Source organism: Sphaerodactylus townsendi, linkage group LG07 (assembly GCF_021028975.2).
Source record: "Sphaerodactylus townsendi isolate TG3544 linkage group LG07, MPM_Stown_v2.3, whole genome shotgun sequence".
Lineage (NCBI taxonomy): Eukaryota > Metazoa > Chordata > Lepidosauria > Squamata > Sphaerodactylidae > Sphaerodactylus > Sphaerodactylus townsendi.
The window spans coordinates 88366689-88385214 of record NC_059431.1 but is presented as its reverse complement, the minus strand read 5'-3'; the positions used below and the strand labels follow the sequence as shown (position 1 = coordinate 88385214).

At 42.8% G+C, this 18526-nt stretch overlaps 1 protein-coding gene across 1 annotated transcript; it reads left to right on the top strand.

Annotated features, from left to right (window-relative positions):
• The first annotated feature begins 17551 nt into the window (after positions 1-17551).
• LOC125437014 (interferon epsilon-like) lies at positions 17552-18124 on the top strand. Its single transcript, XM_048504385.1, has one exon. The coding sequence runs from the start codon at positions 17552-17554 to the stop codon at positions 18122-18124; it is 573 nt and encodes a 190-aa protein (XP_048360342.1).
• The last annotated feature ends 402 nt before the right edge of the window (positions 18125-18526 follow it).

Sequence of the window (18526 nt, the reverse complement as noted above, 5' to 3'; positions counted from 1 at the left end):
TCCCGGTGGCCGGCCAGGCCAAGCCGCCGGATCCGTCTTCGTCCGCCCTGCAAGTAGCAGGGCGGGCGCATCCCTTGCCTGCGGCCGGCCTGGCCGTGCCGTGGGCCCAGCCTCCTGCCCGCCTCGCTGGTTGCGAGGCGGGCGCTTTCCCGGTGGCCGGCCAGGCGGAGCCGCCGGACCCATCTTCGCCCGCCCTGTAAGCAGCAGGGTGGGCGCATCTCTCGCCCGGGGCCCGCCAGGCCGTGCCGCGGGCTTTGCCTCCTGCCCGCCTCGCTGGTTGCGAGGTGGGCGCTCTTCCGGCGGCTACTTCCTTGGATACTTTTAAAAACAGAGCCTCTCAACACTACCTCCCATGGTGGGGGAGGGGGATTAATCATTAACAGACATGCTGGGTCAGTTGAAGGTGAAGTTAATCATTAACCGGCAGTTTGCAGAACTAAGGGAGAGTCATCAAAGGTGTTGAAGTTAATCTTTAACAACCGGTTCCCCTAACTGAAGAAAATGTACCCCTCGGGACGAGGGACTAATTGTTAAAAAGCGTGAACATCCCGCCGAAAACGGGACTAATGGTCACACTAAACTTGAATCAACAGCAAGTGTATGACCAGCCTGAGCCACATAATCAAAATACCTAAAAAAACAGACTGACTTTCAAAACTCTTTAAAATGTCCATTAGAATTCCATTTCATCCCTCTCTTGCAGAGTTGCTGAGGATCAGGAGAAAAAGCACAATGAATTCAAAACACATTGGACACCTTTGTCTTTTTGGGGAGCAGCATCACACATATTTTTGATCAGGGCAGAATTCTTCATGGATTGAATTCTTTTCAAAATTAACAATTGCATACTTCTCTTAATCTGTGCACAAGTCAAAAGATGAAATTAAAAACCACACACAGAGACACAAGCTGACTGTTTCCACACCAGGCATTTACCGCGAGTCTTTTAAAGGGGGCATCTACCACTGGTAATGACAGAGCACGCCCATGTGACCTGACCAATAACAAAGAGCCCTGAGCAGGTGGTTTTAGGAAAGAATTAATTTCTGCTATCAGACACACTCTCAGGGCCTTGAGGAGAATATGGAAACACCTATCAGACTGCTGGTATTTCCACTTCCGGTGATGTCAGGGAGCACTATTCCTGGTGACGCCTGGGGTGTGGGGCTTCACCACATTAATATTCATAATATTACATAATATTACACTTACAAGGCAGAATGTAAGTGTACAAATGGCCTCATTCAGATTCCAAACCTGAAGCTTCTTTCTCTGATAATACTGCTTAGGTTTGGAATCTGAAGCTTTCAGCTAAGTAGGAGGCAACTCAAGTAAACACCAACTTCTTTTCCTTTTTTGCTTTCTCAATCTATGCCTTACAGAAGAAATATGTGGGATGGAAGAGCTGGGATCCTGGCCATGTATGTCCAGGTGAAGAACTGGTCACTGCTTCAGCCTATCTGCTTCTCTGTGCTTTCTCTGAAGTAAATCTCATTTAATTCAACAGGGGCTACTTACAAGGCAATCCTATGCCCACTTACCTGGGAGTAATCCCTGTTGAGTACAATATCTTTCTTCTGAGTAAACAAACGTAGGATTGTGCATTCTGATAGGAATGCATTGATTCTCAGAACTTTCTCTTTTTTAAAATCATTACTAATGATTTTTAAATTGTGTATTTTACATGCAAAATTTTTAACATTTTTTAAATTTACCCAAATTTTAAACATTTTTAAATTGTGTATTTTACATGCAAAATTTCTCCAGAAGAAACAACTCTGTCAGAATTTGTTCAGATTCAGAAGATGACAAAGATTTGGCTCCTAAGCTAGCCAAAAAGAAGATGCACACAACCATCAGTGGTCCACACAGATGTGATGTATCTTATCTAAGGTTTTGTTTTATTAGCACTGGTCCAGAAGATAATAAACCATAATGAGTACTTCGTTCATAGGTGCTGGTTAATGTGAGTGTGAAACCATGGAAGCTGATACCACACCAAATAAGCGCAATCAATATGACAACAAATTCCACATCATTAGATGTGTTCAGTAAAGTTTTGCTTGTGTAACTCAAGTAACAGTCATAAAATAGGCAACCTTGCAGTTGAAATGCATGAAAACGAGGACTGCAAAAAACCTACAGTCTAAAATTCATGTGAGAATAAATCAATGGGTGACAATACCAAGTAAATCTAAACTTTATAAAAAAGATGGGGAACCAATATCCTAGATCAGTGGTGGTGAACCTTTTCGAGACCGAGTGCCCAAATTGCAACCCAAAGCCCACTTATTTATCGCAAAGTGCCGACACGGCAATTTAACCTGAATGCCGAGGTTTTAGTTTAGAAAAAACGATTGGCTCCGAGGCGTGCGTTTCTCAGGAGTAAGCTTGGTGGTAGTCGGTGGCTTTGCTTTGAAGCAACCGTGCAACTCTTCCAATGGGTGAATCACAACCCTAAGAGGGCTTACTCAGAAGCAAGCCCCATTGCTAGCAACCGAGCTTACTCCCAGGTAAAGGATTGCGCTTTAGTTCTTCGCATGAAAATCAGTGGGGTTTAACAGCGCTTAACAGGGTTACCTACACTGCTTCCCCAAAACTAGGTCTTGGGTGTAATGCCCAGGCCAGCCTAGATGTGTGTGGGGCACTCTGCACGTGCCCACAGAGAGGGCTCTGAGTGCCACCTCTGGCACCCGTGCCATAGGTTCGCCACCACTGTCCTAGATGATGCTGTTAATCAATTTGCCACCATCCCTATACAAGCCCCACAATTTCAATGTATGCCCCTACACATGCTCAGTTGAAAATGGACCGTTTAGTCACCAAGTCAATAACAGACTATTTCACTCACTGGACATCCGATCTGGCACTTTGTACCACTTTACACACATAGACTCTGAATACATTCACTGTTTCACCCTTGAGTTTATTTCACTTCCAAGTCTTACATGGTGAAGGAAGAATTATGTTGTTTGAGTTCCTTGCCAACACCTCAGCTGTGTTGCTTGAGTTCCTTGCTAACACCAACACCCCGAGGCCATCTCTTTGCTGCTACAACATGGAACACTGGCTACTTCCAATCTTCTGCAATGACTGCAACGTTAGATTAGATTAGATATTAAATGTATATACCGCCCTCCCCCGGAGGGCTCAGAGCGGTGCACATCATGATAAATGAACAATACATGGTAATACAACAGGGATTCTAAAACTGAGGGAGGGGCTTCTCTTGTTTGACTGAGATAGAGTTTTATGGAAGCATCTCGCCTGTTCTTTGGTTCAAGGCTTCAAGCAGCCCTAAGCCAATGCCATCCAATGCCAATTCAATGGAATATTTCTCAGGAAATCCAGATAACCTGTGGCAGAGATCTCACTGGCCATCCACTGACTGAAACTCCCTCATGTGCCATTATTGGTTGATAAGGGGGAAAGGTGTGCCTATGCTCCTCCTTATGGCTTCTGTTTGCAGCTGTGCTAATACAAAATCAAATCCAAAAATAAAGCAAAAATCCATGGAATACCTTTTGTTAGTACAGAGCAATGGTATAAAATAGTGGGCAAGCTTTCAAGTTCACTGGATCTCTTTATTAGGCTGGATTTTAAGATCATTCATCACCTTTGTTATTGCTGTCACTATTGACCTTTGTAATTTCATTAAAGAGATGCCATATGCTTTTTTTTCTTGCTTACAGTAACTGGGAGGCAACCTGACATCAAAAGCACCACTTTATATCATCTTGATCACCAGTATTAAGCACAAGAATGCGAGTGTGTGTTAAGTGATCTCTTCTGATTCATGGAGATCCTATCAATTAATGTCCTCCAAAATGTCCTATCTTAACAGTCTTGCAAACTGAGAACCATTGCTTCCTAGATTGAGTCAATCCATCTCATGTTGGGTCGTCTTCTTTTCCTGCAGACCAGGGGCATATCTACTAAAGTTAGTTCCCAGGGCAACCACTGCCCAGTGATGAGCTGCAACCCCTCCCAACTCCAAGTAGAGTTTGGGGGGGTGCACTTCAGGGGGGTGCAGTTCAAGGCTGGGCATGGCCAGCTTCAGTTTTAAACTGTGAGCTTCATCTTCAAAGCCTGCAGTTTAAAGCTGGCCACAGCTAGGCTAAGCCCAGCCTAGAACTGTTGGCTTTGCTCTGGCCAGGTGTAGTTTTATTTGCTTGCTCTGACTCCAAAACTCTGTCTCTGAAGTAATGTGGACTTTGGAGGGCTAGATATAGCCAGGCTAAGCTGGAGCATGCAGTTGGAAGCTAGATCCAGTCAAGCCCAACCTTGAACTGAGTGCCCCCCAACTGCAGTGGAGTTTGGGGGTGGTGCAGTTCAATGGTACGGAGTAGGGCTCCTAGGGTGGGGTGGGGGTCTAGGCTGCATGGCACCCACTCAAGCTGCGCTTGGGACACAATCTTTGGCTTGGCCCACTCTAGATATGCCTTTGCTGCTGCCTTCAACTTTTTGAAGCATTATTGCCTTTTCTAGTGATTCTTGTATTCTCATATGGTGACCAAAGTATGATAGCTCAGTTCAGTCATTTCAGCTTCTAGGGACAGTTCATGCTTGATTTGATCTAGAATCCATGCTGGCAAGAAAAGGTCTTAAAATCATGGCCTAAAATATTTTTCACACACACACCTTTTTAAATTGTGTAATATCCAACCTGATGAACAGTTAGGTGAACTCAAAAACTTGCACACTGCTTTATGTCATTTTGACTGGTCCAAATAAAAATATGTCACTTGTGCTTTGTTTTTGGATACTAGAGTCTACGTTTTTTTTCATCCCCTTCCCTTTCAACAATCAGGTTTCTCACCCACCTCCTTTTCCTTGTGTTGAAGTTTCCACCTCTCATTAGTGGAGAAAGACTGGGGGAGAGAAATTGGTATTCACAGTTAAGAGAATATACTTCTGTCAGGTTCCAACTTCAAGGCAGTTCACATGCAAATTAAAAACTATTCACTAGAAGAAGAAAATACAGATAAACAAGTTTGGGCTGATAGCCTTCAGTGACAGAGTTGGGTCGACTCCCTACTGTCTTTCATGTTTTTACTCAGAGATAGCACACAGAGAAGAGGCAGCTGCACTTGACTGTTACTTGAATTGAGTCTCCTCACCTCACAAAAGACAACTTTGGGAAAACACTGGATACCACAGCTCAGAACTCTTTCCTTGCTGAACAAAAGGCCTCTTTATCAAAATGTGCATGTTCAGAACTGTAGAACTTTTGGAGCAAATATAGTCAATCACGGATCAACTTCCAAATTCACATCACCTAAACCAGAATGCTTTGAGATGAAGCTAGGGCAAACCTGAAACTGACAATCATGAAGGTGGATAATTGATACCTGTGCCTGCACAAACCCACTAGGTGTATGCTTTAGAGGGATGGACTGGGATCCAGCAATAATCATACTCACATATTTACATATTACTTACATAATAATGTAAATAATACATATTATTATATGATTATAATAACTTTGTCTATGATATCTGCTTTTAACACATATTTAATTTAATAATACTTATAAATAATTACAATGGATATTTATAAAATTTTAAAATATTTAAAATATTTATTTATTTATAGACTAGTAATTTATGTTTTAGTTTAATATAAACTAATAAAAATCCCCTAATTCCTTAATCATTTTGGTTGCCTGATTCTAATGTAAGGGCAACCTGGTTACAATATCTGCCACTCTGTTGATTACCAGGGTTGACATGGCTGATCTGGCTTTCAAGGAATATGTCTACTGTCTCCCTCACTGTGAATCCCTCTTAAGCCTCACACTCAATGGAAGAGAATCACTATCCCAAACAGAGAAATAATATCCTCCTCTGCACTTCCCCAGTTTTGCCATATCCATTCAGAGATATGGCAACCAAAACTGTGCACAATATTCCAAATGGGACCATACTGCAGAACAGTATGGGGACATTACAATATTGACCACGATTTTGTTTTCAGTTCCTTTCTCAATAATTTGCTTTGAAATTTGCTTTGAAATTTGCTTTGTTCACTGCCACCTCACACTAAGCTGACATTTTTATTAAGCTATCCACTGCACAATTGGCCTTGGTTTCCACCATCCCAACTAATTGGACATCATTTGCAAAAATAGCTGCTATACTGGTTGCCACTACTTCCAGATCATACATGATCATACATGAATAAACAAAATACTATTGTTTCTGATTCTTGTGGGACCCCACTACTTACTTTCTTCCATTGAGAGAACTGTCTATTTGCTCCAGCTCCCTGCTTTCTGTTTCTTGACCAATTTGTAATCCATCAGAGGGTCCATTCTTTTGGCTGGTAAGGTTACTCAGCAGTCTGATGAGGTTCCTAATGAAAAACCTCTTTGGAAATCCAAGCATATCATATTTTATACCAGTTCACCTCATGCATATACCTGTTATACTTCTCATGAAACTCCACAAATGTTGGTGAGCAGGACTTCTTGGGAAGCTTCAGAATGTGCATGAAATGAAAAAACTTATTTAAGCAACAGAGTTTTTGCACCAATGTGGAACCACAATATGGTAGATCTCTGATGTCTGTGGTCAAATCTGGGCCTGCAGACATATATGAGATTTGATAGTGAGTTTGGGATCAGAACTAGGCTTGAAGTAGGGCAGCCAAGTGCAGAGGAAGATGAAAGGTGGACAACAGCTGGGCTGAGCTATCAAGCAGGATTGGGTGTCACAGCATCTCCTAACTCAGTTGCAGCTTGGCAGTTGGAGGCAAGAGGAAGTTGGAGTCATCTGGCATGTGCAAGTCAGTTCAACAGTTAGAGCCACCAGCAGGCACAAGGTGGGGATGGGGGTTTGGGGGGGGGGTGTACACTTTGTGTGCATGGCAATTAGCTGGGAGTGATGATGATGATGATGTGTGAAGAAATAGCAGTTTAGATTCAGGAAGAGGCAGAAACAGAGAATCAGACCGACCCTGCTGTGTGGTTGACTGAAGTACCTTCCAGTGGGACAGGGGTGAAAACTGGAACAGTCCAAAACAACCCAAAACGGGCATTAAACAAATAATAGTACTACAAAAAACAGCAGCATGTGTTGAAGACACTACATTTTAGAAATCAAACGGCAAAGAGCACGTGCCTTTATTAACCCTTTCCAGGCCAAAATGCCTCAGAAACACCATGAAAGGGCCCAGAATGAGTATTAAACAAATAATGAGACTACAAAAAAGCAACAACACTGGTATGCACTCCAGAACTATATTTTAGAAGTCAAATTGCAGAGAGAACATGCTTTTATTAACCCTTTCCAGACCAACATGCCTCCAGTACATCACAAATTGATCCCAAACGGCCCAGAACAGGCATTAAACAAAATAACAGTACCAAAAAACCCCAAACCCTGGCACACCTTAAAGATACCCCGGAACTATAGGCCCCTAAGTCCTTTGCTTTTCCTCAGAGTCCCACTGCGCTCTCTTCCTTCTGCTCATTCTGTCCCTGGGCCAAATCCTGTTTAATTATTTCAAGGATGTTAGGTACTTCAATCTACCATGCCCGGGTTGGTGTTTTTCCCCCTCTAACCTAGAGATGGATATGAAAGCTTTTGAAAAACATAATGGAACTGTATTAAACTTTTCCTAACTCTCCTGCAAAACAGCCACACTCCTTTTCTTTTTTAGAGAATTTAGCAGCTCCCTTCTGTAAGATGGAAGTAAATGACAGCCTAAAGCACTTTTTTCCTAAAAGTGCCTGGCTTCAATTGTTTTGAAGCCCCGAGCATGCAGTAAAAAAAGGGTTTTTTAACAGTTAATCTAGCTAATTAATGTTTAACGTACAACCGTAATTTTTCTTAATTGCTTAGTAGTAGCCTAATTAGGGAGGGACTAGCCCTACGACGAAATTTAATTTGTGCTTTTAAAATAATTACTAACATCCCTTTATTAAAAAATAACCTCTTTTTAAAACCTTACAAGAATTTCTTCCTCAACGATTAAATGGCTCAAGCCAACAGTAGCACACCACAGCAAATCCACAGTAGCACACCACAGCAAATCCACTTGTCAAAAAGACAAAAATACTTGCTGAGGAAAACTCTAGCAGCACAAGCCTTTTAACAAATAATAAAACCAATATTTTTTTTATTTTTTTTATTTATATATTAGATTTTAAACCGCCCATCCCCGAAGGGCTCTGGGCGGTGTACAGCAGGCCTGCAACAACAATACATAATAACATTAAACACAGCAGGCTAAAAACAACAATTTTAAAACAAATTTAAAACAATTTACAAATCTATAACCATAAAAAACAGCAGCAGCAATAATGTATGGCGCCCGATCCCAAGGCCGGGAGGGGACAGTACTGATTAGATAGTATATCAGGCGTACCAATGATGGCACGCAACACATATAAAGTAAAGCCAAAGGAAAAATATTTATAAAAGAACCAGAAACTGAACTAAGCAAGCAATAATGATCACAACCCTTGATCTAAAAAAGAAAAGGGAAAAACTTGCACAGAACAGGAATGCCAAGCCGGGGGGAGGGGGGGGGGCGGGACCCAAAATTACATAGCATTTTTTTTAGTCACTCTTTAGAAACAGGGCCAAAAAACAAAAAATAATAGCCATAGCAGAATGTCTCACAAACACAAAAGCAAAGAAGCCACACAAGAGGAAACAAAGCCTTTTAGGTCTTCGGCCCTCAGGCCTCCCACCTCCCCACAAGACCCAAAGAACAAATGTAAGAGACCCAGAAACCATTAAATAATTTTTAAACTAGGTGCTATCTTCTCCAGGCAGACAGGCTGAGGCAAGCAGATGTATCTTCAAAATTCCAATCCAGATCCAGTTGCAGGTGGCAGCAGCAGACCTCCAGGGCAGGAGCAGGAGCACACTCCAGAAATCTCTGGCTGTACTGGACTCCAGCAGCTTTCATGCTCTTTGCCCAAGCTCAGAAGAATTTGAAAGAAAACTAACAAACGAAACTACTGCAGTGTACTTCCGTGGGCAAATAGTACAGCTCCCCCACCATGCAATCCTATTTGCCCATGACAACGGCCTCTTTTTCCACCTTCCTCCTGTTTCTTGGGGAACCTGCAAATGGGAAGGGAGGAACAAGGTTGAGGGGCTCAGGATCTGAAGCCCAACTACCCTGTAAAACAACCACTGCAATTGAGGGGTAGCTCCCCAAACATCCAGTTCTATTTGCCTGTGAGAACGGCCTCATCTCGCCTGCCTCCTGCTGGGTGGGAAACCTTCAAAGATGTGAAAAAGGCAACCTTGGAGATCTTTAACTGCTGCTATCTGGCAATGCCAAATAGCACAAATGTTCTGGGGTTTATTCAGGCTCAGGATAACTGGCTTTTCAGGGAGATTCTCTAATGTATATGCAGCTAAAAATACCCCCAAATACCAGTAAGGTATGTTTTCGTGGAATTGGGGAAGAGGTGGCAGTGGTGGTCCAGCTATCCCTGAGCACACATTCAATCACCCTGGAACTGTATTGGAGTGACACAAGAGCATTTGTAGGGAAATGTGCGAGTTTCCCCTTCTAATCATCAATCTGCAAAAAAATAACCTTCTGTCCCACCCACACAGTTACAAAATTTTCAGGTACCTTACTAGGATCTTTAATGGAAAACAGTTTTGAGGTGACTTGTAAAAGGCACCTTAATGGCACTAAATGAAACTAACAATAACAACCCCAAAACGAGAAATAATACAGACATTTCATAGTGCAGAATACAATATTTTTCATATCCATCAGTGATGGACTCTAAATAAATTAGTTATTTGAGTCCAAATCGGTTAATTTGATTTTTTTTAAAAAAATGGTTAAAAGGGGAAACTGATTCCGAATTAATATGGAATGTTAACTTCTTCTCGGTTTTTTTCCAGCTACGTCTCCAGTTTGTGATGCAATGAAAACAGCTGAAAGAAAGTGCAACTTGGACAGAGCAGCCCAAATCATTCGTCTTTCTTTTGTTTCCTCCACAGACATGTTTCAGGGAAATAAAATTTGTCCAAGTCTACTTCATCTATTAACAAAGTGTTCCACTAAATCATGATTTTCAGTTATGCAGTGCCATAACCAAGTCTGAAAAATCATGAAGGTAAAGGAACAAATTAAAAAAAGAAAACGTATTTGAGAGACTGAAAAGATTACCTGTGATTCTCCAGTATATTTTTTTCTTCACTTTCAGATCCTTTGCATGTATGTTGCTTGCATGGATTCAAGCATGAGTATGTACCTCAAAACATAGGCTACAATTTTAAGAATGCTTCTGAGTAAACATGTGTTGGATTGCACTCATAAAATATGTTGCTGGGCTATTAAAAACTGTTGAATTTTATCAATAACAATGGTTCCAGACTAGTCTAAAGATCTCCTTACTTTTGTTTAAAGGACTACATGATGTTTGTGTATTTATTTATTTATTGTTTCCTTTCTCACTAAAATTCAAGGCAGATTACACAATACAAGTCAATGTGGTCAAAAGGATGAGACATCTAACAAACAATGTAATAGGACTGGGATTGCGGAAATTTGAAAAAGCAGAAATCTGAACAAGAATGCATAAAATATTAAACATGACATGTTACACAAGCAGTAGAACTACAGTGCACTGAGAAGAGGATGCTGCATACAGCAGCAGATTGCACATACCATACATACTAGTAAAGTCCACAGACCTGTTGCCTTCCATGAAACATCTCCTGAGCTACTCCAATATAATATAGAACTATTGCCTTTATAAAAATGTCCTCCTGCACAATTCTTTTTGACATAGTTTGAGGAATGCCAGAAGCATTGTTGTGACAAATGAGAACAAATGAGAATTCAGAGAACTGTGGCATAATTTGGAAAGTTGACTCTGGTTCCTCAGTGAAAAAGTCAGTATGATAGACAAGCTTCCTTTAACTCAGTTGAGTCCCACCATACAGCTCCTGAGCCATAGCTGCTGAACAGCTATTGGTCTTCCATTGTACATATGCAGGACAATAGTAGTTATGTTCTAGATCAGCGGTTCTCAGCTTTCCTTACCTTATATCCCACTGACTACTCTCTCAAAGAACCTGGATCTCACCATGATAGAAACAAATCCATTTTTCCTCAGGAGGACAGTTATATATAATTACAGGTATTTTGTTATTACAACAGCCATAGCCCTAGATGGACAATCTGTTGCAAGCAGGGTCAGTAAAAGACAGCAACTGACACCTGTAAATGGACATGGGAATCGAGGAATTTCAAATTCTTAGTAGTTGTTATGAAAACCCTATGTCACACCTGGACTATTTCTAGCTCTCAGAGATTTCTTGACCTCTGTTTCAGCCACTTAAGGGAACTGCCATATAGCATAGTGAGCACCTGGACAAATGGAGCTCACCTGCTGGCTGCAACCACCACCTGATACTCCTGCAAGACTCCCAGGCCCTTCTGATTCGGGACAGAGAAGTGTTTGCTCTCCAAACTAGAGCACAGTGGGGAGGGCAGCTAAGGGCCAAACTAAATGTGATGGCATCTTTCTGGCCACCACCATCTTAAAGACCTTTGAAAAACCATTAGGACCTGATACAGAACAGGCCTATAGTGTGGTGCACTTGTTTTCTCTCATTCAATGCCTCTTCAATGCCAAAATAGCCACGGGCTGGGAGGCATCAATGGAACAAGCTGTATTGCCCCCCTTAAAACCTGCCCCTTTCACTCAGCAGCCCTGCATTCCCAAATAGTTGTAGTTTCTGAATCTTTTTCAGAGAAATGTACAGGTTGTTGTTACACTACATTGCTACGGTGCCATGAATGATGGTGGCCACATTTCCTGATCAAAAGATGGTACAAAAAGTACAGCAACCTAATATGTTATTCCCTCCCTCTTCAATGTTCTTTCTGTTACATCTACACATACAGCTGCCAATCAGCAAGTATTTGGATACTGTTGCAACCCAAAATGGAGTTACACCTTTCTGAATTTAGTGAAGTCAATAAACTAAAATGGGTGTAACTCTGGTTAGGATTGCACTGCGACGCGCATGAAGGCATGCATGAACGAGAATGTGTGGCTGCATCACTGGGAAGAAATATTCTTGGGGAAATGGCCAAATATTTATCAGTAGGACTAATGTTCCTGCTAAATTTGTTATGCAGTGCATTTCAGGAATGCATTTTACTTTGGGGATTTGAAAATGATAAAACCTCCACCCTGAGTTTTAAAGGGCTTTCTCTTTCCTAGCTGAAGTCAGCCAAGAAGTGAGAAATATGTGGCTACCATGCCTTGCCAGATATCAGAGCTTTGGAAATGCTAATTGACTGCCCAACTAGACACAATGAAATGCTTGGCTCACACCTTGAATGGGAATCTGATACCTAGAAGGGATCACAGAGACTTGGAGTTGGTCAGGGGCTAGATTGTATCTTCTTTGAGATTTCAGAAAAAGAATCTTTGACCCAAAAGGTGTGGGTCACCAGAGATAACAAAATGCCTTGGCTCAGAGGGAGATGGTTACGTCTGGAGCAAGAAGCGGTTACACCTGAATGCCATCTGATGGCCAACATTGCCATGTGGAGCAGACAAAAGGGATGGCAGCCTAGACAAAGATTACAAGGTAAGGGAAGTGTTCGAACTCTGCACCTTTCAAGGTTAAAGATCCTGCCTTAGAATAAGGCATGTACAGAGTGAGGGACAGAGAAAATGCATGTTTATACCTTTATTTTGTGTTCTCTGCTTAATCTTTTGCTGTACTGAGAGCATGTGCACGGACATCTTACTTCTAATAATTATTCTGCATTTTGAATGCTAATAATTGTTCTCCATAACACAAAGACTTCCCACATTTGAACACACTGTTTAAAGCAGGTGCCAGGGAAAGGAGATGGTTAGACACTAAATCGCCAGTTCCCTGGGAGGATGTATGTGCTGCAAGCTATCCTCATGGTAACCAATCACTGAGCAATGGGAGACAAAAGGTCCCACACTTGATCTTAGCCAAAAGGCTGAGAAATGATGGAGACAAAAGATCCCAAAGAGCCTTAGAACAGCAATATGGGAAGCAAAGCACTGGTGTCAGCAAGTAATTTCTAAAATGATGTCAGTGGAACCCAGAGAGGGAGAGAAAACCCCTCCAAGGGTTAGGTAGACCATTGTTATTTATGAATTTTTATCCCACCTTATATACAGGTCTCTAGGTGACTCACAATAAAATCAAAATAATAAACATACAAATAAATACAAAAATAAAGCATAATAAAAACCGTAAAATTAAACCTAGCACCCACTCTCCCACTATGTTGCCCTACCCTTTTCACCCCGCTTTATTGGACAACGGATTCAAAGCAGTGTTTGTGCAGTATGTATTGGCAGGTGCCAGCAGCCGTGTGTCTACAGTAGTGTGTCCAGACCAAAGACAGGCCAGGCGAGCAGAAAGGCCTGCCAGCAAGGTCAAACCTCTGAAAGGGTTAATCCAGTCAGCAGGACATCTGGAAGCCTCATGGACATGTCCTTGAACACCACACCCTGCCAAAGGTGGTGCAGCACAAAGGATCTGGGAAACACCCTGCCACAGCTCTGCATTTCCTTTTCTTTACTATAAATTTATCACCTCCTTTGAGACAACTGTTCTTTCCTTGAACCCCCACACCTCAGCCAAATCTGCATACCACACCCGGACAGAGACTCTTAAAAGAAACTCTGCCCAAGCCAGGCTACCCCTGATTTAATCATAGACAATTGGTTCTAATGTCCTGGTACTTAGAAATCAATAGATAAACTGTTAATCAGTCCAACCCAGCTATTCCAGCATGGAAATCCAAGAAATTGAGGAAGGGAGCTCTCTGCTCCCGCCCTACACTATGCTCCTTGGGGTATAAAAGTACAGTTCACCCTAAGCTCAGGGCTCTTTTTTTACTAGTCTGAACCTCCCTTGTGTCCAGATAGTTTTGAGCCACGATATATCATCCTTCTTTTGGATTCACATGCTGGCTGTCTGAATCCTTGCCTCCTTTGAGAACCTCTCATCTGAACCTAGGTAACGTATAAGTCCCCACTACTCCTCTCCTAAGTTTCATCCAAACCTATTATCTCTCCTGCTTATATCTCTTAGAAACTGCTGTATAAGCCTCTTCACATCTTGCTGTATGAATGTTTCTACCAAACCTATAAAACATTTAATTATATTGTCGAAGGCTTTCACGGCTGGAATCACTGGGGTGCTGTGTGGTTTCCGGGCTGTATGGCCGTGTTCTAGCAGCCTTCTCTCCTGACGTTTCGCCTGCATCTATGGCTGGCATCTTCAGAGGAGATCCTCTGAAGATGCCAGCCACAGATGCAGGCGAAACGTCAGGAGAGAATGCTGCTAGAACACGGCCATAAAGCCCGGAAACCACACAGCACCCCATTTAATTATACTTTGGTTTCCTTGTATTCCCCATAGAACATTTCAAAGCCACTTTCTGGAAAAGTTTTTGTTAAAGATCCCCTTGCTAGCCTACCTCTCGCTGCCAGCAGTGTAGCCACCAGGGGGCGGGGGGAGAGCGTGTTGCACCGGGCGCACGCCTGCAGAGGGTGCCAAAAGTCAAAAATGTATTTTAAAAAATATTTTAGTCTTTTTACTTTGTCGGCCAGCAGGGGGCACAGTTTTTAGACTAGCAGCACCAAAATTTCAAGTTATCATCAGGTGACACTCCTGATGATATCAGCCAGGTCTGGTGAAGTTTGGTTCAGGGGGTTCAAAGTTATGGACCCCCAAAATGGGTGCCCCATCCCTCATTGTTTCCAATGGGAGCTCATAGTAGATGAGGCTTCCCTTTGAGGGTCCATAACTATGGACCCCCTGAACCAAAGTTCACTAAACTTCGGTGGTGTCATAAGGATAGTCTCTTTCTGATACCAGACAGGTTTGGTGAAGTTTGGTTCAGGGGGTCCAAAGTTATGGATTCCCAAAGGGGGTGCCCCCATTCCCCATTGTTTCTAATGGGAGCTAATAGTAGATGGGGCTACATTTTGAGGTCCATAACTTTGGACCCCTTGAACCAAACTTCACTAAACCTGGCTGGTATCATCAGGATAATCTCTTGCTGATACCAGCCAGGTTTGGTGATGTTTGGTTCAAGGGGTCCAAAGTTATGGACCCCCAAAGGGGGCGCCCCCATCCCCCATTGTTTCTAATGGGAACTAATAGTAGATGGGGCTACATTTTGAGGGTCCATAACTTTGAACCCTTTGAACCAAACTTCACTAAACCTGGGTGGTATCATCAGGATGGTCTCCTGAAAGTAGCCTGAAATTTTGGGACTGGTAACTTAAACATTGCTCCTTTAACAGGCACCCTCAAATTGTCCCCAGATTCTGGTTCCTTCTGGTTCCTTCTGAGTGGATTTAAAGGGAGAATCTGGGCTCCCTAGATTAAAAAACATTGAAAGTATTATTGAAGGCTTTCACAGATGGATTCAACTGGTTGTTGTGGGTTTTCTGGCCATGTGCCGTGGTCTAGTAGATTTTGTTCCTAATGTTTCGCCTGCATCTGAGCCTGGCATCTTCAGAGGTGTATCACAGAGAGAAGTCTGTAATAAGAGATGTCTGGACACAGTGTATAACATACTTCTCTCTGTGATACGCCTCTGAAGATGCCAGCCACAAATGCTGGTGAAACATTAGGAACAAGATTTACCAGACCATGGTCACTCAGCCTGGAAAACACACAACAACCAACATTGAAAGTGATGCTGCTTTGGGGGCGGGGGGGGGGGGCTACCCTGAAACAGCATCATTTTCAATTAGGGAGCCCAGATTCTCCCTTTAAGGAGGATTTAAAAAGAGAATTTGGGCACCCTTGTCTAAACAGTATTGAAAGTGATGCTGTTTGGGGGTGGGGGGGGGCAGACAGAGGTGGGATCCAACCAGTTCTCACCACTTCTCTAGAAGTGGTTACTAATTTTTTCTGAGTGTCGAGAAGGGGTTACTAAAGCAACCTCCCTGCCCAATAAAGACTGGAGGTGCGTGTGTGCGGCGGCACCACTGATTGAATCCCACCACCATCGGAACCTGTTATTAAAATTTTTGGATCCGAACACTGGCGGCGGGGGGGGGGGGGGATCCTTCCTGAAACAGCATCACTTTCAATGTTGTTTAAACTAGAGAGGCCAGATTCTCCCTTTAAGGTGGATTTAAAAGAAGAATCTGGGCTCTCTATAGTCTAAACAACATTAAAAGTGATGCTGTTTCAGGGCAGATCCCCCCCCCCCAAAGCATCATTTTCAATGTTGTTTCAACTAGGGAGCCCAGATTTGTGAGTTGGGGCATGTGTTCAGATTTGTGAGCTGGAGCATGTTCTATAATGTGATTTTGAGATGACATAGTGCAAAACATTGTTCTTTGGTCATAGTGAGGGAGGGCGGCCTTTGGTCATGGGGAGGCCATCCATGGGGGGGTGCAAAACTCAGGTTTTGCACTGGGCTTCATTTTCCCTAGCTATGCCTCTGCTCACTGCCAAGCTGAGTAATTCCCCACCGCTATTTTAGAATGTTCTTACTGTTGAGCTAGCATAACAGATCTAGCGTAACAACTAGGAGAGTGGTGTGTTAACTGGACAGGGACTTGGGTAGCCACTAATGTCCAGATACTTCAGTGGAGTGGAGTAGTGAGCAGCAGTGGCGTAGGAGGTTAAGAGCTCGTGTATCTAATCTGGAGGAACCGGGTTTGATACCCAGCTCTGCCGCCTGAGCTGTGGAGGCTTATCTGGGGAATTCAGATTAGCCTGTACACTCCCACACACACCAGCTGGGTGACCTTGGGCTAGTCACAGCTTCTAGGAGCTCTCTCAGCCCCACCTATCTCACAGGGTGTTTGTTGTGAGGGGGGAAGGGCAAGGAGACTGTAAGCCCCTTTGAGTCTCCTGCAGGAGAGAAAGGGGGGATATAAATCCAAAGTCTTCTTCTTCTTCTAGTGCTTATAGGTCAGGGGGTCCATTCTTATACACAACCACAAAAACTTCAGCAGTTTTGTTATGTGATAAGAAGTTTGAGAAGTCCAGATTTGATAGGGCAAAAGACACCAGTTTTCAGTGTTAACAAAAATAAATTTATTGTCAAAGGTTTTCATGGCCAGAATCACTGGGGTGCTGTGTGGTTTCCGGGCTGTATGGCGTGTTCTAGCAGCCTTCTCTCCTGACGTTTCGCCTGCATCTGTGGCTGGCATCTTCAGAGGATCCACAGATGCAGGTGAAACATCAGGAGAGAATGCTGCTAGAACTACCCTAAACTCCCACACAACACCTGGGTAATAAATTTCATTTTAATTAAATTTTGTATTAAAAAAAGAAAACCTGTTTCTCATCACAGAGAGCATTTTTCTTTTTCTATATTCTCAAATTTGTGTGGAAGGAGAAAAGTGAAATCATGGTTTTTTAAGAAAGGGGAAATTTGAATGAATTGAAAACAGCAAAGGAAAACTTTAACCCATGGATATTTAAATACAGGTGAAAGATTCAAAGAGGCACCAGAACTCGAGGACCTTGGGCAACAAGCAATTTCAAAGGCCTTGCACTCTAGCAAACAGCACACCGCACCACCATGACTGCAAAGATCTGTCGACATATTTGCGTATTGATACTTCTCTTCAGTGAAGTTTCATCTCAGAGCTGCGACAATCTTCGAATACTGCTAAGCTCCACCAACAAGAACAACCTGGGACTTTTGAACAGCAAAATGAGAACCAACCTTCCTCCACAGTGCCTAAGTGACTTCATCGCCATCCAAGGAATTCTCAAGGAGATCCAAATATCTTTAAGAAAGAATTCAGTGGTGGCCATGCATGAAATCTTCCAACAGATCATGTACATTTTCAACCAAAACCTGAGAGAAACAGCTTGGGATGAGAATTCCATGGCAGAATTCCAGACTGGACTTCACCAGCTAATTCAGCGCCTGGGAACATGCTTGAGTGCAGAGATGGAGAATGATTTCCCATCTCCAAGAGCTCAGAATATCCAGCTCACCAGGCTGAGAGTGAAAAGATATTTCCAAAGGATTGATAACTTTCTGAAAGAGAAGCAGCACAGCCTGTGTGCCTGGGAAGTTGTCCAAATGCATGTCAACCAATGTCTCCTGCTAGTGGACCAACTCATAAACAGGATCCCAAACTAAGAGGTATTGTGAGTTTTTTTAATTAATTGTGTTTTGAACTGAACAACCTGTGTTAGCAAATCTTAAGGCCACAATTATAAATTTCCATCTCTTCTCCTCCTCCCAAGACATTTCCCTGTCTCTTTTGATCCAGATTTCCAGATTTGCCTGGAAATTTTATAGCAAGCAAAACTCTAGACCAGGAGTCTGCAACCTGTGGCTCTCCAGATGTTCTTGGACTACAAATCCCATCAGCCCCTGCCAGCATGGCCATGCTGGCAGGGGCTGATGGGATTTGTAGTCCATGAACATCTGGAGAGCCGCAGGTTGCAGACCCCTGCTCTAGACTAAGATCTTACTCACTTTTTCAACATTGGTGAGGGTTGTTTTACTAATACTAAACTTACTGGAAGAATAAAATAA

What these genes read in the sequence shown, in the direction of transcription:
- LOC125437014 (XM_048504385.1), top strand. Translation starts at nt 17,552, where the DNA reads ATGACTGCAAAGATCTGTCGACATATTTGCGTATTGATACTTCTCTTC.